General features: G+C 38.0%; 1 protein-coding gene and 1 pseudogene across 3 annotated transcripts in view; one reads left to right on the forward strand and one right to left on the reverse strand.

The window, feature by feature from the left end:
* The window catches only part of PAK5 (p21 (RAC1) activated kinase 5), a 395,791-nt gene that overhangs the window by 53,969 nt on the left and 313,884 nt on the right, over positions 1–27,938 (reverse strand). For all 3 annotated transcript variants that reach the window (XM_069075401.1, XM_069075402.1, XM_069075403.1), the window contains one exon: positions 6,709–7,500. In XM_069075401.1, coding sequence (XP_068931502.1) covers positions 6,709–7,500 — 792 coding nt within the window. The remainder of the gene's footprint in view (positions 1–6,708; positions 7,501–27,938) is intronic.
* On the forward strand, positions 15,074–17,395 carry LOC138151860 (nibrin pseudogene; annotated as a pseudogene).

Consider the following 27,938-nt stretch of genomic DNA (forward strand, 5'->3'; position numbering starts at 1 on the left):
AGTAAAGCCTGCTGTCACTTCAGTATGGAAAGCAGAAGTACATGAGGAACCCCTAAAGCTAAGACTTATCCGACCCTCTTCTTGATCCTCCTTTTACCTCCTTGTGCGGTCCCCTGCAATCCCCATGCCCCCAAGCTATACCTGGGTGGTGACCACAGGAAATGGACAATCCTGGACTTTCTAGAACCCCGAATACATACGTCTCCTCCTCAACTCCCTTTTCCCCCACACTGGCCTATTTGGGGGCCCACCAGTAGATTCGGGCTACCTGCTCTGTTCAGATACAGAATGCCCGTGTGCCTGTGCTTGTGTCACAGCTTACCACCTCCCCTCTTCTGACTCCAGTGCCTCCCTGTGCTACAGGGCAGGCAGTAGTAGGGGATCAGACCCATTACTCCTTATCTGTACAATCGGGTCTGACCCCTGGCAACCCATGCTTGATCTTATCATCCAAAACCCCTTCAACCCTGCCTGGAGAGTCCCAGTCTCTTGGGTCCTGGGGCTTGTTGTCCCTGCCTGGAGGATCCTGGTTACTCTGGGAGAGGAGGAGGATGGGGCACAGGTGGAAAAGATGGTGGTCCTTACTGTAACCAAGAAGCCTCCTGTGCCCTTACCAGATCCTTGCTTCATTGGTCCCATAAGGAACTTAGCCATCCCTGTCCCAATAGGGAACCTAGCTGTTCATACCACAATACAAACTGTCACCACCTGGGCCTCAGTTGAACCCTACATTCCTCCATCTTCGAAGACTCAGGAATCCCACAATTATCAGGTCCCTTTACTTATCCTCCTGTCCGCTGTTCATAAAACACTTAACAACTCTAACCATATATTGGGCAAAAATTGCTGGATCTGTGTTAAACCCATCTCCTTACTCTGTAGGGGTGGCACTAAATGCCTCTGTCGCCCCTACTTCCAACACAGAGAATTGCAAATAGGACCAACCAAGGCTTACCATTGGGGATGTACAAGGAACAGGCCTCTGCCTCATATCATCCAGCACCCCTTTTTCCAGGTCTCAGTATGGCTCAATTTGTGGACAAAGCCATGAGATTCAAGCCTCTAGCTCAGATTACTTTCTTGCCCCTCTAGGAGCCTGGTGGACATGCCACAATGGCCTTACCCAGTGTGTCTCTGCTACAGTGTTCCTCAGGCAACAACACCCTGAGGGTCCTCTGTGCATCCTAGTGGCCATAATTCCCCAGGTCTCCCTCCCCCAGGTGAAGAAGGTAGGCATTACTTTTCCCCCAAAAGGCAACTGAGCTACTACCTAAGGTGGGCAGTACCACTTCTCATCCCCATCTTAGTGTGCTTGGGGCTTATGGGTTTTGCCACAGCCAGGTGGCAGCCTTGGTTAAGGGGGAGGCCAACTATCAGGCCTTGGGTACACAGGTAAATATCAACCTCTTCCACACAGAGCCGTCCATCTCAGTCCTGGAAAAACAGGTGGACTCCTTGGCAGAGGTGGTTCTCCAGAACCTCAGGGGCCTTGACCTTCGTTTTCTCAAACAAGGTGGCCTGTGTGCATCCCTTGGTGAGGCCTGTTGCTGCTATGCCAAAAACTGGAGTGGTGAGGGAGAGCCTGAGGTTGGTACGCCAGAATATCCAAATAGACAGAAGGAGCTGGAAAAGTCTGAGAACTGGTATCAGTCCCAGTTCTGGACATCCCCCTGGCTCACTTTGCTGGTATCAGCCTTGGTTGGCCCCCTCCTCCTCTTGACTATAACCCTGATTGTAGGACCCTGCCTCATTAACCATTTTCTACAATTTGTTAAAATGCTAATTGTTAGGGATCCCTGCTACCAAGCCCTTGGGAACAGAACTGGCTGACCTGAATGATGTGGCCCCAACTGTGTCAAGGGTTTGACATACCTATGATAGAAGTGGGGAATGTTGTAAAAGACCCCATTCTGGTTTCCCTGTTTCCTTCCCTTCACCCAACCAGCTCTCCTTCACAGAAGTAAGCAAACTGCCAGGTTTAGCCCTGCCTAGGGAAACTCTTAGGCACATGTGTTTCAAAATGTGTACTGACCAATCATTGATTTTAGCCTCTGCCAATTCCTGCTTACACAATTCCTGACTGTTGGCCTCATGGTTTGACTTTAAAAGCTGGCACTTTGCCCCTGCTGGACACTGTTCGATTTGGGTCTGACCCTGAGCAGTGCCACGGAGCTAATAAATTCCACTTTCAATTTTACTCTTGGGGGTCTCTTGTCGCACTTCTTTTTGGCATAATATTACTTCTTTTTATCCATTGTAATACCAAGTATTTCAGCACAGTAACAGAGTTTGCTTCCAAGGCATTGTTATGGACATCCAACTATACTAGATGCTTTACACAATAAGATGAAATGAGACTTTTAAAAATGCAAAGTGGGGTAGAGCCAAGATGGTGGAGTAAAGGCAGGGGCTCGCTTGAGATCTCCCCCAAACTCCTCCAAATATCCATAAAAATGACATAAAAATCTAGAGTAGCAGAACCCATAAAATGATAGAGTAAAACAAATTTCCAATGCAAGACAACCTGAAGGTCAGCAGGAAAGGTCTCCACACATGGGTGAAAGTGAAGCACAGTCTAGCACAAGTACTTCAGCATAGCCCAGGCCCCAGCAAACCAGGAATAAGCCTTGTGAGTGACTAAGTAAGCAGCAGCAGTGGCTGCTTCCTGAGCTCTCAGTCCACAAATATTAAGGGGGTCAAACAACTGGTCAGAAGGAGATTACAGGGGTCTCTTTGCTAGCACTGAAGCAGGACCCTAGGTGGCAGTCCCAGGGCAAGGCGGAGCATTAGCCGAGCAGAGACTTGTGGCTACAGTGGAGGTGGGGACCTTGTCACAGTTCTAGGGCAGAAAAAGAGTGTTTGTAGTTGCCCACCTTGGAAGAAATGAAAACTTACATGGCCTTAGATGTATCTCCAAAAAGAGCTACACAAAAACCATTGAAACTTGGGACATTGTGCCCTCCACTCTGGAAGCAGAGACCTACTTTAATAAGCAGTTAAAAGTAAAGTAATAGGCTAGGGAAATGAACAAACATTGGAAGAAAAAACCTCTGACTACAGAAAATTATTATGGTGACAAGGAAGATCAAAACACACACTCAGAAGAAGATAGCAAAGTCAAAGGTCCTACATCCAAAGACTCCAAGAAAAATATGAATTGGTCTTAGGACATGGAAGAGTTCAAAAATATTTCGAAAATCAAGTAAGAGAGGTAAAGGGAAAATTGGGAAGAGAAATGAGAGTGATGCAAGAAAATCATGAGAAAAGAGTAAACATCTTGGTAAAGGAGACACACCCACACAAAATTACTAAAGAAAATAACACCTTAAAAATAGACTAGGCCAAATAGTTAAAGTGGTACAAAAGGCCAATAAGGAGAAAGATGCCTTAAAAACAGACTTGACCAAATGGAAAATGAGGTACAAAAGCTAACTGAAGAAAATAATTTCTTAAAAATTAGAATGAAACAAATGAAACCTAAAGACTTTATGAAAAATCAAGAAGCAACAAAACAAAACTAAAAGAATAAAAAATAGAAAACAATGCACAATATCTCATTGGAAAAATAACTGCCTTGGGAAATAGATCAAGGAGAGATAATTTAAAAATTATTCAACAACCTAAAAGCCATGATCAAAAATGGAGCCTAAACATAACCTTTCAAGAAATTATGAAGGAAAACTGTCCTGATATTGTTAGAACCAAAGAATAAAATAGAAATTCAAAGAATCTACCAATAACATCCTGAAAAGAGAAGTTCCAGGAATAATGACAGCCAAATTCCAGAGTTCCCAAGTCAAAGAGAAAATACTGCAAGCAACCAGGAAAAAACAAAACAAATCAGGTATGGTGAAGTCACAGTCAGGATACCACAATATTTAGCAGCTTTCTTTAAAGGATTGGAGGGCTTAGAATATGATATTTCAGAGGACAAAGCAATTAGGATTAAAAAAAAGAATCTTCTACTCAGAAAAACTGAGTAGAAAAACTTCAGGGGAAAAAATGGACATTCAGTGAGATAGAGTACTTTTAAACATTCTTAATGAAAAGACCAGATCTGAATAAAAAATTTGACCTTCAAATATAAGACTCAAGAGAAGTATAAAAAGGCAAACAGGACATAATTAGGTTAAACTGTTTATATTGTTAGATGGGAAGATGATGCTTGTGTACACACACACACACACACACACACACACATATATATATATGTATATATATATATATATGGGGGTGAGAGACAGGAATGTACTAGGAGAAAGAGAAAAGGAAAGGTAGAATGGGGTAAATTCTTATATAAAAAAGGTAAGAAAAAGCTTTTATAGTTGAGGGGAAGAGGAGGAAGTGAAGGGGAGTGAATGAACCTTACTGTCATCAGAATTGGCTCAGAGAAGGAATAACATATACATTCGTTTGGGTATAGAAATCTACCTTACCCTAGAGGACAGTAGGAGTGGAAGAGGATAATAGAAGGGAGGAGTGGGTGATAGAAGGGAAGGCAGATTGGGGTAGGGGGTAGTCAGAGGCAAAACACTTTTGAGGAGAGACAGGGTAAAAGAAGAGAGAGAATAGAATAAACAGGGCTGCAAGGGAATAGGATTGAGGGAAAAACAATAATAGCAATTGTAAGAAAACATTGTGAAGCAAGTTTCTCCAATAGTCCTCATTTCTCAAAAATATAGAAAACACAGTCAAATTTATAAAATGCCATTCCCAATTAAAAATGATGAAAAGATATAATTAGTTTTCAGATGAAGTAATCAAAGCTATCTATAGTCACAAGAAAAAATATTCTAACTCACTATTGATTGGAGAAATGCAAATTAAAATAATTCTGAGGTACTAGCTCATACCTATTAGGTTGGCTAATAGGACAGAAAAGGCAAATGACAAATGTTGGAGGGGATCTTGGAAAAATGAGATTTTAAAGCACTGTTGGTGGAGTTGCAAACTGATCCAACCATTCTAGAGCAATTAGAAACTATGCGCAAAAGGCTATAAGACTCTGCATACCCTTTGACCTAGCAATACCACTACTAGGAATACATCAAAGAGGTAAAAATCAAAAAGAAAAAGGACCTATACATAAAAAAAATATTTATAGCAACTCTTTTCTGGGGGTGAAGAATTATAAGTTGAAGGGAAGCCCATCAGTTGGGGAATAGCTGAACAAGTTGTGGTATGTGATTATGATGAAACAAATATTGTACAGTAAGAAATGATGAGCAGCATATTCTCAGAATAACCTGGAAAGACTTGCCTGGGCTGATGCAAAATCAAATGTACTCTGTATAAAGTAACAGAAATATTGTAAAATGATCAACTGTGAATGACTTAAACATTATAAGCACTATAGTGATTCAAGAAAACTCTGAAGGACTTATGATGAAAAATGATATATCCATCCCCACAGAAAGAACTGATGGTTTCTGAATACATATTTAAGCATAATTTTGCTTTCTTTTTTTTTTCTTAAGATTTTTTTTGTCTTTATCTTCTTTCACATCATGACTTTTGTGGATATGTTTTGCATGACTACACATGTATAATCTACATAAAATTGCTTGCCTTCTCAATGGTGGGGGGGAGGTCAGGAAAGAAGAAGGGAGAGAATTTGGAACTTAAAGTGTTAAAAATGAATGTTAGAAGTTGTTTTTACATGTAAGTGGGGAAAATGAAATACTAAATGAAATTTAAAAAATGTAAACCGATTTAAAAAAATGATGCCACTTTTACTCATCTGAGTTTCTAGAGACTTGGAAAAAATCAATTTGTTATTTATCTCACTACAGGCAGGAGTACCATCCACTCTTCTTAGCATTTTCAATAAAACAGAGCCAAATAAACAGTTGTGCCTCTATTCTTATAGCAGGAAATTCTGTGCTGTTGGTAGGGTTATTTGTTTGTAGGAACAAAACAAAGTTCTAAACACATATGCATTATTTTGTGTCTTTTTGAATGTCTAAATTTTTAATTAAATAAACATTTTAACAGCACATATGTTATCCTTTCTCCTTTGCTCCCACAGAACTCAAATAAAGACATGTAGCTCTTGGCTCCCAGACTTTATTGTTCTCAAATTAGAAGTGCAGCATTTATTTTAAATGAGTGGATTTTGTGATTTTAAGGCTACAGAGAGCTTAAAAAATGGCTTCAATATTACTCCTGTAGGTTCAGCCTTCCACTGGCCTGTGATGGTATAATATGTTATGGGCAATATATCTGCATTTAAGAAGGCCAGGATAACTCAGCTCTTTGCTTTATTCATGGAGAACAAGGATTAAAGAGGAATGTCTTCTCCAGAAATAACAGAACGATTCTGTCATTGTTCCTCTCAACCTTTCCCCCTTTAAAAGGTGGAGCCTGGTACTTGTGGATACCTACTATAATTGAAAAGCAATAGGATTCCTTATGTAATGTCAAGGTGTAGTGAAAAGAACATAGGACTAGGGGTGATGTGTTACTTAATGTTGGTTATTAAACCATTGCAATTGTATAACAAAAATTAAACTTTAATAATAGTTTTTACTTAAAAGCCTAACTGCTATGGTGAAGCTACCACTCTTTCATTGTTTTATTATTATTATTTTTGCTATAGTTATTTAGGTAAAAAATTAACTAATATTCAACTTGACAAACACTTTCAACACAAAGTGCGTGCAGAAGACTGGGCAAGGAGACTAACCAGACTGATGGCTGTCAACTTACCTTTGGAATGCATGTGGTGGTTTCTGAGAGGCGAGGGTAGGTATAAGAGCTGTATGAGTGTCCTTGTGGGTGTGACTTAAATGCACTTGCTCCATATGGCATGGCAGGTTCCTGAAGCCCAGAACCTGATCTTGACCTCTGCCGCATGGCTGGCTGAGGGCTGGTCTGATTTATATATGAAGACTTTGGTCTCCTATCATAATCATCCATGCTGGGCCTCCATTCACTTTCACTGTATGACAGGCTTTCTTTTGAGCATTCACTTGTCCCTGCAGTCCTAGAGGGAGTTAATTGAAAGGAATCTCGGTAATCTAGAGGGGATCCAGTTGAAACTCTGTGATAGTCCCACTTGAAGCTACCATATTCACTTGGTTTACTTAGCATATCCATGTGGCTATGATAATCTGGAGGAAGCCTGTACATATCTGATTTCAAAGCCTGTATGTCAGAATAGTAAGCATCATCAGACTTTATTTTCACTGCATGTCCATTTTGCTTAGATACTTGACTGCCTTCATAATATCGATCCAACTCATCTCCATATGGACCTTTTTCTCTGTATTTTTCTGTCATGTAGTCAGTGGTAGTGTCAGACTCACTGGAATATTGAGAAAATGTGATGAAGCCATTTTCTTCCGAATGTCTCTGGACATGGTTGGAGGTACCCTGGTGAGGAGTGGGAGGACTTTCTTTCCTTAGAGAATTGGAACGAGTCACAGAGATATTGTCAAATTCTTCTAGCAAACCATTGATTGAAGTTTCCTTGCAGGGTTTGTTTCCCCTAACAATTGTCTAGAAAGATGAAAAGAAATATTTTTGAAGAATGCCTTAACAATTGTGGATTCAAAGTATAACCAAACAAAACAAAACCCCAAACCAAGCAAATAATCCCTCCTTATATCCCCCCAAAAACACCTCACACTTGGTTGAAAAATGAAACCACTGAAGAAAATGTGTTTCTGGACACATAAGATGTGGGATTTAGGACCATTGGATTTAGAGCTGGAAGAGACCATTGTGCTTATCTAGTTTAACCCCTTCATTTTATAGATGGCAAAATTTAAACCCAGATGGACCTACCCAATGTCACATGGATAATAAAAAACATATCTGAGATTCAACCTCAACAAACATTTATATATTAATTGATTTCGAAGACACAATGGGGAAAAAAACATCCCCAAATTCCCAGTTTTAATTTGCTCAATTATTTTACTTATTTATATCAAGAACAAAACTAACTTCATCACATACCTAATACTGTTTTTTAAAATGATTAATAGTTTAATTGTTATTTTATGCTGAGTAATTGTGGACAATGATCATTTACCTACATAAGTCACCAATTAGCCCTCTAATTTCATTCTTCCCCCACCAAACAAGTGAAAAAAATATAGAAATAGAACTAATTATATTTTTTACAGCCCACAGCTATTGCTTTATAAGTGGTGCTGTTGAGGGATTGATAAAAAAGACAAAAAAACCATGTACACAAATTATATTATTACTGCACATATATATATATACATGTATGAGTGCATACATGCATATATAGACATGTACTAATTTCTTACTGGTTACAGAGCACTGTCTCAATATAAAATTTAGATAAGGCAAGGAATGACCCTTGAGGAATTTACAGTTTAGTATCAAAATAAGAACCCATTATGCATGTAAATACGGTCAAGTACTTCTTTGTAAGTCCAATTTCACATATTTTCACTGACCAAAATAGGTTAAACACAGTGAAGAATATATCCCACTGATCCACAGATCGAGTTTTCCACCTGCCCCCCTCTTCTTGAAGGCAGTATTCTCTTCACACATATGTAAGAAGACAAAGAAGGGTCATTTCTGGAGTTAGCTCAAGTGTGCTCTAGGATGATGTGAGGAAATTGGCAAGGACAGAGCTGTGTTCCGATCTACTACTAAAAGTCTGATTCTTCTCCATCTATATGCTCAAAGAGCAATTCCACAAAGCACACCAGTGCACTGTGGTATACATCTTTAGCCAAATAGTCTCACTCTTTTGGCAGCCTTATCTCTGATGATTTGTTTTGCTTCTTTTTGGTTTCAGTCCTTCCCTGGGGAACCCAGTTAAGTAAAAGTACTGATTTACTTATTTGTAGGGGGCAAGTGGGTAGAGGAAACTGCAGGAAAAGGCTAAATGTTGGAGACCTCAGCATAAGCTTTGCTTAACATGTCCTACAAATCTTCCATTGCATTATAGTGAAGTAATGCTACCAGCCACAAAACAGAAAACTGATAGATATCCTTGGCTTCCCTATGAATCCAAATTCTACTACGTATTTCCTGTATGACTTTGGGACAAATATTCATACAAATGATGACTAATTGGACTAAATGATTAAGCGGGGGGTAGGGAACATGTGGTCTTCTATGTGCTTTAGTGCAGCCTTTTGATTGAATTCAAATTTATAGAACAAGTCCTTCTGTTCTGTAAAATTTGGAATCAGTAAAAAAGGTCTCCCTGAAGGACCTAGAAGGTCACATGGGGCCTTAAGGTCTCAGGTTCTCCATCCCTGGATGAGAGAATCCAATTCTTATTCTATATGTGTTTTTCTTATTTCTTTTTTTTTTCTTTTTGGAGGGGCAATTGGGTTTAAGTGACTTGCCCAAAGTAACACGGCCAGTTAAGTGTTAAGTGTCTGAGGCTGGATGTGAACTCAGGTCGTCCTGACACCAGGGCCCCTGCTCTATCCACTGTGCTACCTAGCTGCCCCTGTGTTTTTTGTATGTAGCAACTTATTGGCTGGGTTTTGTTATCTTATCTATTCTGTTTTCTTTTGTTGGGGAATTTAATCCATTCATATTTAAACATATAGTAGTTAGGTTTCTGTTTTCTCCCACATATCTCTTGCATTGATTTTGTCCCTGTTATTAGTTTTATAACAATAACTGCATCTTAGTCTTTAAAAATAACTTCACTGTAATTAGAAATTTAACCAACATGAACATTTGAATATGCATAAAGGAGATTGTATATGAAACTGAACTTCTACCACATACATCTTTTTTTAAATTAGGATGTTAAACATTAACAAAATATACCTTTTTGTGTCTAGCTTTGGGCTATTCGATAATCTCTTCTATGTATAATTAAATATTTCACTAACCCATTATTTTTCATTTTTCCTTCTTTGTAATACTAGTCTTTTCCTATTTAACTTGCTCTATCCTTGAGTAGACAATTTTCTTTGAGTATATTTAGGTTTCCTTGAGTATACTTAAATTATTAATTTCTCTTTTTATCTCTCTTTACTTTCCCTATCCTTTTTTTGTCCTCAAAAGCCCTTTGGAATGCTTTGCTCACCTCTCTCCCCGCCCCCAAAGATAATAATGATAGCTTTTCTTATGTTGAAGGTCCATTTTGTTTTTCTGTTTGGTTCCCATTGGCAGGACATGTTATTATGGAGGGTAACTTGTTTTCTTTGGTTTCTTCAAATATTATATTTTAATCTTTTATCTGATGGAGAGTAGTTCTAGGTTATTATAAGTGATTTTTTTCCTATCACAGCTAAATGTTTTTTTTTTTCTTGAGTGATTGTAAAACTTTGAAATTTTGCATTAAAACTAATTAAATCACTCTATGCCCTCAGGTTTCAAGCTTAGTGTTTTCCACTTTTTGTTGATGTGATGATTATATCATTCAGTACTTTGTCATTTGTTTTCAAGATTTATGGGAAACTTCCTTTTATTTTTCCCTACAGCATGGTATTTAAGCTCTTTAACTAATTGTGTTTTATGGAAGACCTATGATACTTAAAATGATCTTTCTCCTTTCCACTCCAGAGGCACCTTTCCTGTTTTCCTATAGTCATTGCAAGATCATCGACAGGCTCAACAATGATACCTGCCATTTTATATCCTAGAATGAAGGTCAGTTAGAGCAGGTAATGAATTCTCTTCCAATTTTCTTTTGTCTTTTACAAACTGAAGTTCATAGTTTTAAAGTTGGAAGTGACCTCAGAGACCATCTAGTCCAACTTAGGTTAGTTTAAACAGTGGGTTGGAGTACTGGACTTGGGAGTCAGAAAGATCTGAGTTCAAATCTTGCCTCAAACACTTACTAGCTATGTTATCCTGTGCAAGTTCACTTAACCACCCTCAGCCTCAATTTCCTCACATGTAAAAAGAGAAAAATAATATTAGCTCCCTCACAGAATTGTGGTGGGGATCAAATAAGATAATGTGTATAGTCCTTTGCAAACCTTAAAGTGCTATATAAATTCTAGCTATTCTTATCATTAATAGCAGTAGGAGTAACTCTTTGTTTAAATTATTTGCCTCTAAGTAGTCAAATGTACCCGATACAAAATAGTGTTCCTGACAGAAGATAATACCACTGTTCTTATTCATTCTCTGTAATTTATCCAGTCCTTGCTTAATCCTTTGATGCATATCTCTTAAATATCCAAACTTGTTGGTGAGGTCCTGGCATATCCACATGGATCCCTTTGGACCATTTCCATTACTGGAAAGATTTCTCTGTGCTTCAAGTATTTTATTCTTTAGAACTTCTCATTTCTCTTCGGCTGACTTCCCCAGTAGAATTTTAAGCCGTGGTTGAGAAGAATCAGGAGAACAATATAAACAGTAACAACAACATGGTAAAGAAAAACAGTTTTCAAAGATGTTAGAACTCTAATCAGTGTAATGATTTACTATGAATACTGAGGGCTCATGATAAAACATGCTACCCATCTCCTGACATGGAGATGATAAATTCGTAGCGTACATGAAATACATACTTTCTCTCTCTCTCTCTCTCTCTCTCTCTCTCTCTCTCTCTCTCTCTCTCTCTCTCTCTCTCTCTCTCCCCTGTCTCTCTGTCTCTGTCTCTCTCTCTCTCTTTACACACACACACACACACACACACACACACACACACACACACACATCAAAATATGAGGAAACTAATGGATAGAACTATCTTTCTGCATCTGATTCTTACCATCAAGGAAGAGCTACTTTCTAGAGTGCAAAAGACGAAATATTTGGGGAGGAAGGGAAAGTGATCTCACTCTACTTTAGAATTTGTCATAGACAATTTGTTAATAGGCTAACATTCACCCTGGATGTTAGGAGAGTAAATTTCAGAGTGTTCAGAGGGAGGATAGGTCGAGTCTGATGACCTAGAATACTACTTTAATTTACTTCTACTTTTCCACTTAGCAGAAGTTCATTTTCTTTCTTTCATACCTCCTTTACAACACTGGGGGAAAAAAGATAAAAACAAAACCCTTGTAACAAACATCCATAGTTAAGCAAAATAAATCAAATTCCCACACTGGCCATGACCATGTGTGTGTCACAACACATATGTGTATTTTCTATTTATGAACCTGTACACCTGGGAACATATCTACACACATAAATATGCACACACATACAAATGTTTATATGCTAATGACAATATAACATTTTTCTTTTTCCACTAACCTTCTTTGAAATGCTTTCCAGCACACTTCCCCTATCTGGTTCCTAGATTTTCCTTATGTGAGTCACATTCTAGGCCTGGCTTTGTTACCACCAAGTCTATACTTACCTTGCATTAATATCGCCAATTCACACTGGATGTTCTTCATACTCTGTACGAATTATTTAATATCTTTTTAATTAAAAAGTAACCGGGGAAACTTTATGATTATTTGTGGCTCCTCAGTAATTTTGTTATTTTGCCTGTATACCAGAAAATTAATTTATTTGCCTCTGTGGTACTAATAAATGGCTGTGATTAGGCTAGAATACCTCAGATGGTCTTCCAAATTGATAATTACAATGGCCAACACAGACAAACTCTCTAAAAAGGATTCCTAGGGATATTTATGGAGAGGACTATAGCTGCTGTTTATATGAATGTCTATTTTCTCCACTTTCCCTTTCTCTTCACTAAGTAAAATCCTTCAAACTTAAAGTATTAATTAGGATCCTTTGAAAATTCACTCTTTAGGGGTGGCCAGGTAGCACTGCGAGTAAGAGCACAGGCTCCAGTGTCGGGATGACCTGGGGATAGAATCCGGGCTCAGATACTTAGCACCACACCCAGAAATAACTGGCTGTGTAACCGTGAGCAAGTTACTTAACCCTGATTGCTTTATAAAAAAAAAGAAAATTCACTCTTTGATTTTTAGGAAAACTTAAAGGAAATATATACCAGCTATATCCCACTACTGTTACAAAAATGGTAATAGGACAACAGCACTTTGTCCTGGCAAAAACCTTTTCTCCCACTGATTGTGTTGAAAAAGCTCTAAGTCAACAAAGTGAAAAGCATGTATTTCACAGTTATTTTCCCATTATACTCAATTACATTCAGGTAAGGTTCATGCTGAAGGTCAGAGGTAGATCATTTCATAGTACTCAATTCTGTACTCAGTTCTGTAGTCTGTTCCACACATTCTCAGCAGTCTGTGCATTACATCAGGCAAATGAACACACTGAAAATGTGTGAGATCAACCTCAAAAGTAAAAGAAAATATTCCTTTGTTTTAGAGGAAAAAAGAAATTTAATTTTAGTATAACCTAAACATTTTGGTGTATAAACAAATCTATTTTCTATTATATGGATATAAGAACCTCCAGATGAAATTGGCCATTAAACTGGAATGATAGACTAATTTAGGAAAATAGTGCATCTGTATAAAAATAGGTGATGAAAAGCAAGGAAAAAAAAAGATTTGTATGTGATCACAAATAAAGATGATGATGAAGGTGATTTAGAACCATTCCATTATGAGAGCTAAAAGTCAATGTCAATGCAAACAATAAGTACCTGAATTTAATAATTTATCTGGAAAGATTACTCAACATTTCTAGAAATAATTCAACAATTACATTGGTCCATGTGCTGTTAAAAATTTCCAGGGGCAAAGCCAAGATGGCAGAATAAAAGCAGGAACTTGCTTGAGATCTACTACCCCTAATACCTCTAAATACCTGTAAAACATGACTCTAAACAAATTATAGAACTAGACAACCCACAAATGACAAAAACAGCCTGGAAGGCTGATCTGAAGGGTCTATTTCACCAGGCCAGGAGTGAGCACAGTCTTGTGCATGCTGTGCCAGCATAGACCTGGGCCAGAGCAGGCCTCAGAGGACTTAATCATGGGCGCCTATGGGGGTTTCTAGACTTCTCAACACACAAACTCCAAAGACAAAGTAGAAGGTTAGTGGTGAAACCTTGTTAGACCTGGATAGGAGATGAGTGTGGTCCAGCTCCAGTCCAGGGGTGGTGGTGGCAGCAGTAGCAGTTGCTTCTAGAGCTCCAGGACCACAGATGTTGGGGGGGGGGAGGATCGAGCAGCTCATCAGAGGGAGATTGCAGTAATTGCTTTGCAAGCACTGAGGCAAGATTCTCTTGCTTTTCCCTTCTTGGATCTGGCTTATAGTCTTGGGTGGTCATCCTGGGGTGAGGAGGAGCACTGGTTTGGCAGAGTTTGTGGTGACTGTGGAGAGTAAGTCCTCCTCACAGTTCCAGGTAGAAAAGAGTGCTTACATTCACTCACTGATCAGATCAAGGCTAGGAGAGGAGTAAACATCTCTCCTTTGATTATATCACCTTAGAAGAATTGAAATTTTACAGGTGCCTAGAAGTAGCTCTGACAACAACTGCACAAAACTCCAGAAACTTAGAACAGAGAACTCTCCATCCTGGAAGCAAAGTCCTACCTTGACAAAGGGCTCAAAAGTCAAGTAATTGACTGGAAATATGAGCAAACAGTGTAAAAAAATCAGACTACAAAATCTTACTTTGGCAACAAAGAAGATCAAAACATATAATCAGAAGACAACAAAGTCTAAGATGCTGAATCTAAAGCCTCCAAGAAAAATATGAATTGGTCACAGGTCATAGAGGAGCCTAAAAAAGGATTTTGAAAATCATGTAAGAGAAGTAGAAGAAAAAGTGGGAAGAGAAATGAGAGTGATGTAAGAAAATCATAAAAAATGAGTTAACAGCTTGCTAAAGGAGACCCAAAAATCCTGAAGAAAATAACACTTAAAAATAGACAAACCCAAATGGCGAAAGAGGTACAAAAAGCCAATGAGAAGAATGCCTTAAAAAGCAGAATTTGTCAAATGGAAAAGGATGTTAAAAAGCTCACTAAAGAAAATAATTCCTTCAGAATAGAGCAAATGGAAGCTAATGATTTTATGGAAAATCAAGATATTATAAAATAGAACCAAAAGAATGATGAGACAAAAATGTGAAATATCTTACTGGAAAAACCACTGACCTGGAAAACAGATCTGGAAGAGAAAATTATTGGACTACTTGACAGCTTTGATCAAAAAAGAGCTTATGTTTCTGTGTGCTAAGCAGCTCAGCAAGATCACAGCTTCTGGAGTCTGGACCTCAACCTGGCTCATGTGGATGCTGCTCTCTGCCGCGGACCTGGCTCGAGGAGACCCTTACCGACTTTTGCTTAATGTTGATTATGTTGTTGGAAGAAAATATTGTGGAATTCTAATTTAAGATGATCAATCAATCAGTAGAAATCATGCTTTGTTGACTTTCAGGCATTCTATGACCAATCTGAATCAGGCTTCTAAAATCCCTATATTGACAATAAAACATAATTCTAAATATAGTACATTTATTAATGAAGAAAAATGCAGAATGGGATTCCACTACCTTTAAATACATGAGACAGAGTTACCTTTGGAGTCTTTGAAAGCAAATTTAGAGTGGAATATGAACCATTGGTTGCACGTCCCTCTTGTTTAAATGAGTCTGGAAAAACTTTTAAATCAAGCTGCTTTCCAACTTGGAGGGCTTATTGTAAATAACTGGACAGAAGCATGTACTCACCTTGTTATGGTATCAGTTAAAGTTACTATCAAAACAGTACACGCTCTGATTTGTGGTCATCCTATTGTAAAACCAGATTATTTTACTGAATTTCTCAAAATCATTCAGACAAAGAAACAGCCTCCAAAACTTGAAAGTTTTTATCCTCCCATTGATGAACCTGCTATTTATAATGAAAATCTGGATCTATCAAGGTCTAAAGAAAGAAAACAAATATTCACTGGGAAAACTTTTGTATTTTTAAATGAAAAACATCATAAGAAATTGAAACCAGCAATAATTCTTCTTAGAGGTGGCGAAGTTAAATTGGCAACAGAGGAAGATAAAGAAGCTGCTCCTTTTTTAAACTCCTGGAACATGTATTGTTGATGCAGGATTAACAAATTCACAGATTTTAGTACCTGATTCTGTGAGAAAATGGATTCATTCAATTATGGATATGGTTCAAAGCCAGCATCTTAGAGCCATCCCTGAAGCAGAAATTGTATTAGCTGGTTATTTTCATGTCCACAGAGACTTATTGCAATCCTGGTGCAGGACTGACTCCAACTCCAAGGCCAAGTCTTTCTCAGAACATAGTGGTAAATGAAACCTTAATACCAGGTGCCACAATGAATATCACAGCATGTATACCTGACAGAGAATCAGAATATGCAGATACTTGCATGCATTTAAGTGAAAGTCCAAAAGAGAATGAAACTCTCCAAATATAACAAAGGTCCAAAGTGTTCTCACAAGAAATATTCACTGTAAAAGAGACTCTTAACACAAATTATGTGTTAATTTAGGGACAAAACCACCTAATCATACCACAGTAAAAACTCCAAAGAATCAACTTTCCCCAATGCAAATTTCAAGCAGAAGGAAAGAACAGACTTCTCAACAATGACAGACTAACTCCATTAAAAATTATATCCCGTCAGTTACAAAGAAAAGGGAAAGGGATGAAGAAGAGCAAGAAGAGTCTGTATCCAAATCTGCAAAGGTAGAACTGTCTTGTTCTCTTTTAGACCAAACACAGCCCACTACTTCCTCAGCATGGAGAAACCAAGAACAGCACCAGTCCCAGAAGGGATCATGTACATTGGACAGAAAAACAGATGAAACATATACAAACATTAATCCAAAATCTAATGTAAACAATTTTGTTGATGAACTTCTTAAACCCAACCTGAGAAAGAGGAAAGAAATGGATGAATTAGCTGTGGAAAATGAGATGTTAGAACACTTATAGCAGGCGACAGAACAAGAACAAGAGGCTGAAGTTGGAATTCAAGGACCAGTGAATGGAATCAGTTTAGGACAAAAAACTGAGACTTGATATAAGGAAAAATGACTCTGAGGATAATGAACCAATTCAAGAGAGTTGCAAGCAAGAAAATGATCTAGGGAAGAAATGTGAGGTCAAGAAAGAAATACTTTCTTCTGTCAAAGAACAGAATGACAAACTTCAAGATGGTTTTGAGATGCTTCCCAAGAAGCTTTTATTAACTGAATTTAGATCACTGCTAGTTAGTCACTCTGGATCCAGAAATCCATTGTAAGAAATGATTATGGACAGCTAAACAATTTTAAGAAATTCAAAAAGGTAGCTTATCCTGGGGCAGAAAAACTTCCATGCTAGAAAAAAATGCACAATTAGAAGATTGGTTAAGACAAGAAATAGAGGTACAGAACAAACATGCAAAAGAAGAATCACTTGCTGATGATCTCTTCAGATATAATACTAATGTAAAAAAGAGAAGATAAATGAAGAGTTAAATAATGAAGCAATTATATGGCAGGCATTTACTTGAATGTTTATAAGGCTATGTTTATAATATACAGAAGAGATTTCAATAACAGGTATTTTATAACTTCCATTCATCATTAAATAAAATAAGAAAAATGCAAAAAAAGAGCCTAGACATCATCTTTCAATGAATTATCAAAGAAAACTGGCCTGATATTCTAGAACCAGAAGGCAAAATAGAAATTGAAAGAATCCACAGATTGCCTCTTAAAAATGATCCCCAAGGGATGGCTAGGTGACACAGTGAATAAGAGCACTGGCCCTGGAGTCAGGAGGACCTCAATTCAAATCCAGCCTCAGACACATAACAAAAAAACTAGCCATGTGACCTTGGACAAGTCATATAACCTCAATTGCCCTAGGTCAAGGAGAAAATATTACAAACAGTCAGAAAGAAACAATTCAAGTATTGTGGAAATACAATCAGCAAAACACAAGATGTAGCACTTTCTACACTAAGGGATGAGAGAGCTTGGCATATGATATTCCAGAGGACAAAGGAGCTAGGATTAAATCCAAGAATCACCTACCTAGCAAAACTGAGTATAATCATTCAGCAAAAAAAAGGATATTCAATGAAATAGAGAATTTTCAAGCATTCTTGATGAAAAGACCTGAGCTGAACAGAAAATCTGACTTTAAAATATAAGAATCAAGAGAAGCATGAAAAGGTAAACAGGAAAGAGGAATCATAAGGGACTTATTAAAATTGAACTGTTTCCATTCTTACATGGAAAAGCAATATTTGTAACTCATAAGTCTTTTCTCAGTTTTAGGGTAGTTGAAGGGAATATAGATACGTATATATATATATATATATATATATATATATATAGACAGAGGGCACAGGGGGAGTTGAATATAAAGGTATGACATCTAGACAATAAAGTCAATGGGTGAGAGAGGAATACATTGAGAGAAGGAGAAATGGAGAGATAGAACAGGGTAAATTTTCTGACATGAAAGAGGAAAGAGAAAGCTATTACAATGGAGGGGAAGAGTGGGGAGGTGAAAGGGAATGAGACAATCTTAATCTCATTGGCTTTGGCTTAAGGTGGGAATAACATACACACTCAATGGAGTATTTTATCCTACAGGAAATTAGGGGGAAAGGGGATGAGAAGAGGGACATGATAGAAGGGGGGCAGATTAGGGGAGGGGGTAGTCAGAAACAAAGCATTTTGAAAAGGGACAGGGTCAAAGGAGAAAACAGAATGAATTGGGGGGGTGTGGATTAGAATGGAGGGAACTATAGTTAGTCTTTCACAATATGACTACTATGAAAATGTTTTGCATAACTAAACATATACAACCTATATTGAATTGCTTATCTTCTCAATAGGGGTAAATGAGGAAGGAAGAAGGGAGAGAATCTGGAACTCAAAGTTTTAAAAACAAATGTTTAAAATTGTTTTTACATGTAACTGAGAAATAAGATATACAGGCAATGGAAATCTATCTTGCCCTACAAGAGAGTAAGGGGAAGGGGATAAAAGGTATATGATAGAATAAAGGGCATTCTGGTGGAGAGAAGCAATCAGTATGCATGCCAGCTTGGAGTGAGGGGTAGGGGAGAGATAGGGAGAAAATTTGGAACTCAAAATCTTGTGGAAATGAATGGTGAAAACTAAAAACAAATAAATAAATTCTGGGGGAAAAAAGAGAAAATTGAATATTTACATTGCAATTTATTTAAAGAACTAGTCAATTAATAAGCATATATTAAGCAATGACTAAATGTCAGGTGTTATACTAAGAGCTAGGGATACAAAGATAAGTGAAAACAGCCCTTCCCTCAATCTAATGAAGGAAGATAAAATGTCTATAAATGATATGTACAGAGGATATGGAAGGGATTCTTAGTGGGTAAGGAACTAGTATCTGGGAGACTTGGGAAAGACATCCTTCAGAAAGGGACACTAGAGTTAAGGATTCCAAGTTTTAGAGGTAAGGACACACAGCGTGCCAGGTATGAGGAACGTCAGGATAATGGCACACCTCTCTGTGTGAGGAGCTTCAACTGAGTATGGCTAGGCCATAGAGAGTGTAGCACAGAGAAATTTGTAAGAAAACTCAAAAAGCAAAAAAGAGCCAGGCTGTGAAGAGCTTTAAATATCACACAGAAAAATATGTTATTGATCATGGTGGAAATAGAGAACCACTGGAATTTATTGAGTGGGGAACAGGTGAAGTTAGCCAGACCTATGTGATAGAAATATCACTTTGGCAGGTGTGATAGATTGAGGTACGAGGTGGCTGGAGGCAGGGAGACTAAGAGGTCATTCCAATAGTCTAGGTGAGAGGAGATGAGACCCTAAATTAAGGTAGAATCTGTATGAATGGAGAAAAGCAGATACACATGAGATGTTGTTGAGATAGAAATGATGAACTTTGGGAACTGACTGGAACTATGGGGAGTCCGAGTAGATTTCCAAATGACACTGAGGCTTCAAATCTATGTGACCAGAAGGATGGTGGTGACAGGAAGAGAGAAATTTAGAAGAGATAAAGGTTCTAGGGGAAAATAAAGATTTCTGCTTTAGACAGTTTCAGATGCCTACACATGGCATTCAATTAAAAATGTCCAGCAGGCAGTTCATGATGTAAGACTCAATCTCAGGATAGAAAAAAGGGGCTTGATATCAAGATCGAGGAATCTCTGTCTAGAGGTGATAACTGGTTGGATCCATGATAATTGATAACATAATCATCAAGTTGAGAGGCTGTAGAGAGGAAAGAGAAATGGGTCTAGGACAGAGCCTTCGGTTTAGAACCATGATTAATGAATATGGTATGGATGACGATATAATGAAGGAGACTGGAGACTCATCAGAAAGATGGACTTGTCAGAAAGAGGGGAGTAAAGCCAAGAGAGAGAAATATCATGAAAATCCAGAGAAGACAGAGTATTCCAAAGGAATAAGCAGTGAAAAAGTGTCAAAAGCTAGGTTTCCAATCATCTTACATATTACTCCCCTCCAAAAAACTGCATGGTAGGACCCTGTTGGCCAATTTTCTCTTCCTTGAACAAATTATAATTCATATCTTGGCTGTCTCTGATGCCTTCAATATTGTCTTTTCTTTCCCTTGCCTCTACCTTCTGCAGGGGGTCTTTCCCATTTCTTCTAAGAAAGCCTTCCATCTACTACATATACATCCTGTATGTACCGGCTCATATATAAATATTTTTCTCCAAACTCCTCAAAAGCACTTTTTTCACTTTTTCTTTGAATCTGCAATGGTAAGTACAATGCTTGTTACATAGTAAGTGGCTAATAAATGCTTTCTGACTGACTAACTGATTGACATGTTGTGGAGTGGTCAAGAACAATAATTGAGAAGAGGTCTTTTAGATTTTGCAGCTAAGAGACCATGGTAACTTTGGAAAGAGCAGTTTTCCTTGAACCATGACAAAAGAAGCCAGATTAGTGGGAGTTTAGAAAAGAGTGAGAGCAGAAGTAGAAGCATCAAATGCAGAGTCTTCAAAATTTGAGCTGAAAAGGGGAGAAAAGAAAAAAAACAAGGAATGTGTTGGAATCACCTTGATCTTGCACACTAGAGCCCATTGTTAAATTTTCATGTGAACATTTATATCTTGGAAACTGGCATAAACTATAAATCAGTGCTTGATTTATTGTTCTATTGATTGTCTAGACTTAAAAAAAGTGATGGAGAGAATGTTAATAAAACATATTAAACTGAAAAGTGTGGCCCCTGTATGCTTTTTTACCCTACCCTCATAGCTGGTTGTTAAATATTTATGAGTACACTTCTGAACGTAGAATGGTATGTAGAGGGGATCCTAGGATAAGTAAAGGTTTTTGTTTTTTGTGGTTAAGGATGGGGGAGATGTGTGTGTGTGTGTGTGTGTGTGTTTTTAGGTAGCAGGGAATAAATCAGTAGAAAGGAGGAGGCTGAAGATTGAGAGGGGAGATGTTTGTGAACAAAACCTGTTGGTAAACACAGAAAATGTATCAGATTAAGGATACATTGATGAAGTCTAAAGTATAAAATAGGCTTTTGAAGAAAAACCAATTTTATAGTTTTCTTTCTTATTTAGGAATATAATTCCTATTTCGAGAAATTTAAGCAAAACTTTCATTTCAAGAGGCAAGTTGATGAGTTACTTCTAAAACAGAAATAAGGGTAGGTTAAATAGATTCAAAAGATTTTCATGGGAAAAGTAAAATGTTTCATTTGGCTGCCAGTCACTGCACTGTTCAAAGTTTTCAAATTTCTAATGGAATTGGTCCCCCATGGAGTGTTACTTCCACAGTCAAATTACTACTTTAACAAAGTGAGTGGTTCTGGCTTGGCTTTGAACCCCTCCCAATATCTGTGTTTTGCTTATAAAGAAAGTCCTGTAGTAGAGAGGCAAGCAAAAACACTAGAACAAATGTCATAGGTATAGATTATGCGACCACAGATCAAAAGGGTTTACAGCACACATTCTTAACTTTGTTTTTTTTTAATATTTGAAACTATATTTCAATATAAGTAATTTCCCTTCTAATATTATATATTTTATTTTATTCATTCAAAAATATTATTCAGAAGAAGTAGAACACAGGGGTGTGGAGTCAAAATGGTGGAGTAGAAACAAGACTTCTTCAGGGATCCAGCTTGCTCCTCTTCCAATTCATGTAAAAGGTGACTCTGAACAAACTTTGGAGCTACAGAACCCACAAAATGACACAGAGAAGCTAACCCCCCTGAGGACAGCCCGGCAGGCCGGCAGGGAGTGGCCAGCTCAGTGCTCTCTGTGCGAGCCCAAGGTTTTAGCCTCAGGGTGGGCCTGACCAGCCACCTGCTGGAGGGACTTCAGATCACCAGCAGCTGTGGTGATTTCCAGAAATATCATCCCATAGATGATAGGGACAAAGTGAGAAGTCAGTGCAGTGTGAACTTTGGGATCCAGTAGTTGGGCATGTGGTCGGCCTTTGCACCTGTGGTGAGAAGCAGCTCAAGAGCAACAGCCTGTGCAGCTGCTGCCATGTGGAAACTTCAGCTTCTGGCCTGCAGATTGAAGGGGGAACAAGCAACCAGTCTGAGGGGTTATCACTCTTGCTTTAACCTGCTTGGATCTGGATTGTGGTCCAGGGTGGAGGTCCTGGAGTGTACGACCAGCTTGCCAGAGCATGTGGAGGCTTCATACATTTAGCAGCTGAGAAAACCCCAACATTTGGGATGAAGCTCCCCTGTCTGGTGGCAGAATCCTACTGTGGCAAAAAGCCCAAAATTCAAGTAATTGAGTGGCAATATGAGCAGGCAAAGGAAGCAAGGCAAACAGAGCAATGCAACTTTACACTCCTATTTTGGGGACAAAAAGGTCAAAGCATGGAACAGGAGGAAAACAGCAAAGTCAGAACTCCTTCTCCAAAAGCTTCCAAGAAAAATATGAGCTGGTTACAGGCCATAGAAGCCCTTAAATAGGATTTGAAAAATCAAATAAGAGAAGTGGAGGAAAAATTGGGAAGAAAAAGGAGAATGATGCAAGAAAATTATGAAATAATAGTCAATAACCTGACTGAAGAAAATAACAGCTTAAAAAATAGACTAACGGGCAGTTAGGTGGCACAGTGTAGAGATCACAGGCCCTGGAGTCAGGAGAACTTGAGTTCAAATCCGGCCTCAGACAGTTAATACAAAAACTAGCCATGTGACTATTGGCAAGTCACTTAACCCCATTTGCCCTCCAAAAAAGCAAAAAAAAAAAAAAAAAGACTCACTCAAATGGCAAAGGAGTCTCAAAAAGGCAATTAAGAGAAGAATGCCTTAAAAAGCCAAATTTGCTGGATTGGAAAAAAAAATCTCAAAAGTTAACTGAAGAGAATCATTCCCTCAAAATTAGATTGAAGCAAATGGAAGCTAGTGACTTTAAGAGAAATAAAGATACTATTAAACACATCCAAACAAATGAAAAAATAGAAGCCAATATGAAATATCTCATTGGGAAAGCCACTAACCTGGAAAATAGATCCAGGAGAGATAACTCAAAAATTATTGAACTATCTAAAAACCATGATCAAAAGAAGAATCTAGAAATCACACTACAAGAAATTCTCAAGGAAAATTTCCCTGATGTTTTAGAACCAGAAGGCAAAATAGAGGTTGAAAAAAATCCACCAATCCACCTCCTGAAAAAAGATCCTCAAAAGAAAACTAGGAATATTATACCCAGGTTCCGGAATTCCCAGATCAAGGAGAAAATATTACAAGCAGCCAGGAAGAAATAATTTGAATATTGTGGAAACACAGATAACATGGGATCTGGCAGCTTCTACACTGAGGGATCAAAGGGCTTGGAATATCATATTCTGGAGAGCAAAGGAGCTGGGATTAAAACCAAGAATCACCTACCCAGCAAAACTGTGTATCATGTTTCAGGGGAAAATATGGTCATTCAGTGGAATAGAGGACTTTCAAGCATTCTTGATGAAAAAAACAGAGTTGAATAGAAAATTTGACATTCAGATACAAGAAGCAAGAGAAGCATGAGAAGGTAAAAAGAGAAAAGAAATCATAAGGAACTTATCAAAGTTGAACTATTTATATACCTATATGGGAAAACAATAATTGTTACTGATGAAACCTTTCTCAGTATGAGAATAGTTGAATGGAATAGAAATGTATGTGTTTATATGTATATATATGTGTATATATATATACATGTTTGTGTGTGTGTGCATGTGTATACTTACATACTTATATATGTCTGTATAGGAGGGTATATGGGTGTATGAATACATATGTAAATGTGTGTACATATGTGGACAGTATACATAAATAGAGGGCACAGAACCAATTTAATAGGAGAGGATGATACTTAAAAGGTGAAATTAAGAGGTGAGAGAGGAATATAATGAGAGGAGATGAGGAGAGAGAGAATGGGGTAAACTATCTCATATAGAAGAGGCAAGGAGAAATGGTTACAATGGAGGGGAAGAACAGGAAGGCAAAAGGGAATGGGTCAATCTTATTCTCATTAAATTTGGCTTGGGGAGGGAATGACATACACACTAAATAGGGAATCTCACCCTACAGGAGAGTAGGGGGGAAGGGGATGAGAGGGGTGATGGTGAATGGGCGGCAGGCTAGGGGGGAGGGAAGTTGGAAACACACATTTTTGAAAAGGGACAGGATCAAAGTAGAAAACAGAACAAGTGGGAGGTGGGATAGGAGGGAGTGAAATATACTCAGTCTTTTACAATATATCCACTATGGAAATGTTTTTCATAGCTACACATGTACAACCTATACTTTATTGCTTATCTTCCCAGTAAGGGTGGGTGACAAGGGAGAAAGTGAATGAATCTGGAATTCAAAGTTTTAAAATCAAATGTTTAAACATATATTATTATTATTATTTTACATGTAACTGGGAAATAAAATATACAGGCACTGGGGCATAGAGATCCACCATGCCCTACTGGAAAGTTAGAGGGGGTATGGGAGAAGATATGGGAGAGAGCAGATTGGAAGGGGCGATATCCAGCAGGATCAGTATTTTGGCGTGGTGGGTAGGGGAAAATTTGTAACCCCAAATCTTGCAGAAATGAATGATGCAAACTAGAAGTTAAGAAAGCATTTGATTAAAAAAAAAGAACATAGGCTTCACCAGTCAAAAGTAGTCTATGACAAATAATTGGTTAAAATTCATGCCGTAGAGATCTTGTAGCACAACCTCTTGATTTCATAAATGAGGAAGCTGATGCCCAAAGGGAAAATAAAAATAAAGCTCAAAACTTACCCAAGGTCACACAGATTATAGATGGAAGAGACAAGATAGATATTTTGATTTCAACCCAGAATTTTTATACTATCCCAAACACTGTCATGAGTGAAAAAATGTCCATATTCTTTGCTCTCATAACTAACACCTTCTAATTGTATGAATCACTGGTTAACTTAAATGCATTAATATTAGGTAAAGTGGAAGGGAAGTGTAGAGATAGAGAGCTCATTTTTTAAAAATGTACTATCATTTTCAAATAAACAGATATATCTCTAAGAGTGTAGATCTAAAGAATACTTTGAAATTAAGATTTCTGTCCACATTAATGTTTATGACTCTTCTTTTTGTTCATAGGGTAGAAAAGAGAAAATTACAATTTTAACTTTCATAGAAAATAAGAGAGGGAAAGGATATAGCACTTTGCTGGTCTTAGTCTTTTTCTTCTCTATCAAAATTGCACACACATTTGCACACACACAAATACTTATTAAGCATGGACATAATTAAGCATAGGCTAAATAATGTACATTTTCTGTCAGAAACATGTATTTGTCCTCCACTAGGAAATGCTAAAACTTATAGTGTTTTCATGGGTCAAGTCCATTCAACATTCCATCTTGCTTGCTACTTGTATCTTCTGGACCTCTGGACCTTGTCATCTGCCCTGACACCTTGTGCCTTCTTCTCTTTACTCTGCCTTCTGGATCTGGAACTACAATCCTTTCAATACTGAAAGTGATCTTGCAAAGGATGTGTTAAGTCAACTCCCCTACAGCTCTCCTCATGGTCCTTGTGGCTTCTCAGGTCAAAATACTCCATTTTGACAATCACTTCCCTATACAGACTATCTCCCCATATTAGGATGTAGGATTCTTTAAAGCAGGGGATTTTTGAATTTGTATCCTTACTGCTTAGAACAGGGCTTGGTACATTGTGAGCACTTAATAAATGTTTTTCATTCATTTATTCAGTAGCTATTATGTAAAGGGTACTGAGGATTGTGGCTGTTTAGTTGTTTCAGTCATTTCCAACTCTTCGTGACCCCATTTGGGGTTTTCTTGGCAAAGATACAGGTTTGATTTACCATTTCCTTCTCCACTTCATCTTATAGATGAGGAATTGAAGCAAACAGGGATAAGTGACTTGCCTGGGGTCACATAAATATTAAGTGTCTGAGGACAAATGACCTTTCAATGGTTCTCCCTTATCTATTAAAGAAAGTGCTACCAAATTCAAGGCCTTCCACACTCTGATTCCTACCTATCTGGAGCCTTTTCTCAACTACTGCTCTTTCTACATTCTTCTTTCTAAGGTAAATTGGTCTATTTTCCAATCCTCATAGCTTCTGTTTATGATTATCTTCCATGCTTAGAATGGACTCCATAACTCAGAAGTCACATTTTTCATAAAGACTTCCTAGACTTTCTCTCTCTCTCAAGCCTCCTAAAACCAGTCTTTCCCTCTTCTCATTTCTCATAGTACTTTGGACCTTTCTTTTATGCTTTTTTAATCCCCTTTTACATTATACTTATTTTTATAAATGTCTCCTCTCCTCCAGCCTATCTCTTTGCTAGAGTGAAAACTCCTTAAAGGCAGAATCATAGAATGAGGATGATAAAGATAAGGTGAATTGATTTGTTCAATAATTATATCACCCTTCCCCATATAAAACATGGGATAAAATTCTCTAGTATCTTCACAAGGTAAAAACAATAAGTCTTGATCACAGACTTTGGACTAAATTTTAAAAGCTCTAAGTTTCCTTTGCATACCCTCTTTGAAGGAGAACCTTTTGAATTTCGAAGGGTCCAGAAGATGATAGACTTATTATCTTTCTAAAGGAGTTTCATCAGCATCCCTCACATTTTACTGGAAAGGACTTGAAAATAGTATGCATAAATAGCTTAAGGATCATAGATCTTCTCCCAAAACATGTCAAGTAAGAAAAAACAAACTAAACCAAAAAAAAAGAAAAACTCCAACCCTCAATATTATTATGTGAATCAGATCACAGTTCAACCAACAGTGAATCCTTGTCCTGATTTTTCTGTATTCCCTCCAACATTTGTCATTTTCTCCTTCAGCCATTTTAGCCCATATGATAGGAGCAAAATGATATCTCAAGGTTGTAATTTGCATTTCCCTAGCCAATGATGATTTAGAGCATTTCTTCATATGCCTATAAATTGTTTTGATTTCTTCTTTGGAAAACTGCCTGTTCATATCCTTTGACCATTTATCAATTGGAGAATGACTCAGGTTCTTATAGATTTGACAAAGTTCCTTTTATATATTGAGGGACTTCAGTTCACCAGCAGCTGTGGCAATTTCCAGAATTATTAACACATAGAGGCCAAAGACAAAGTGAGAGGTCAGTGTAGACTTTGTAGGAACAGGGAGTTAGCAAGTACAATCCGGCCTTTGACACTGGGGTGAAAAGCAGCTAAGGTGCTCTAGCTGGACACCCACTGCTACGTGGCTGTTTCAGAGCTCTTGTCCTGCAGATTGTAGGGGGAACAACCAACCAGTCTAAGGGGTAATTGCTCTTGCTTTAAGCTGCTTGGATCTGGATTGCGGTCTAGGGTGGAGGTCCTGAGGTGTGTGACCAGCTTGCCAGAGCATGTTGAGCCTTCAGAGAGGGCACACAACTAATAGCTTCAGCAGCTGCAAAAACCCCAGCAATTGGGATAAAGGTCCCCTTTCTGGTAGCAGAGTTCTATTGTGACAAAAGGCTCAAAAGTCAAGTAATTGAGTGGCAACATGAGCAAGCAAAGGAAGCAAAGTAAATAGAGCTTTACACTCCTATTTTGGGGACAAAAAGGATCAAAGCATGGAACAGTAGGAAGATAGCAAAGTCAGAACTCCTG

This window comes from Petaurus breviceps, unplaced genomic scaffold (assembly GCF_028583685.1).
Source record: "Petaurus breviceps papuanus isolate PSGF00001 unplaced genomic scaffold, PetGlider_PUasm1.0 90919, whole genome shotgun sequence".
NCBI classification, from domain to species: Eukaryota; Metazoa; Chordata; class Mammalia; order Diprotodontia; family Petauridae; genus Petaurus; species Petaurus breviceps.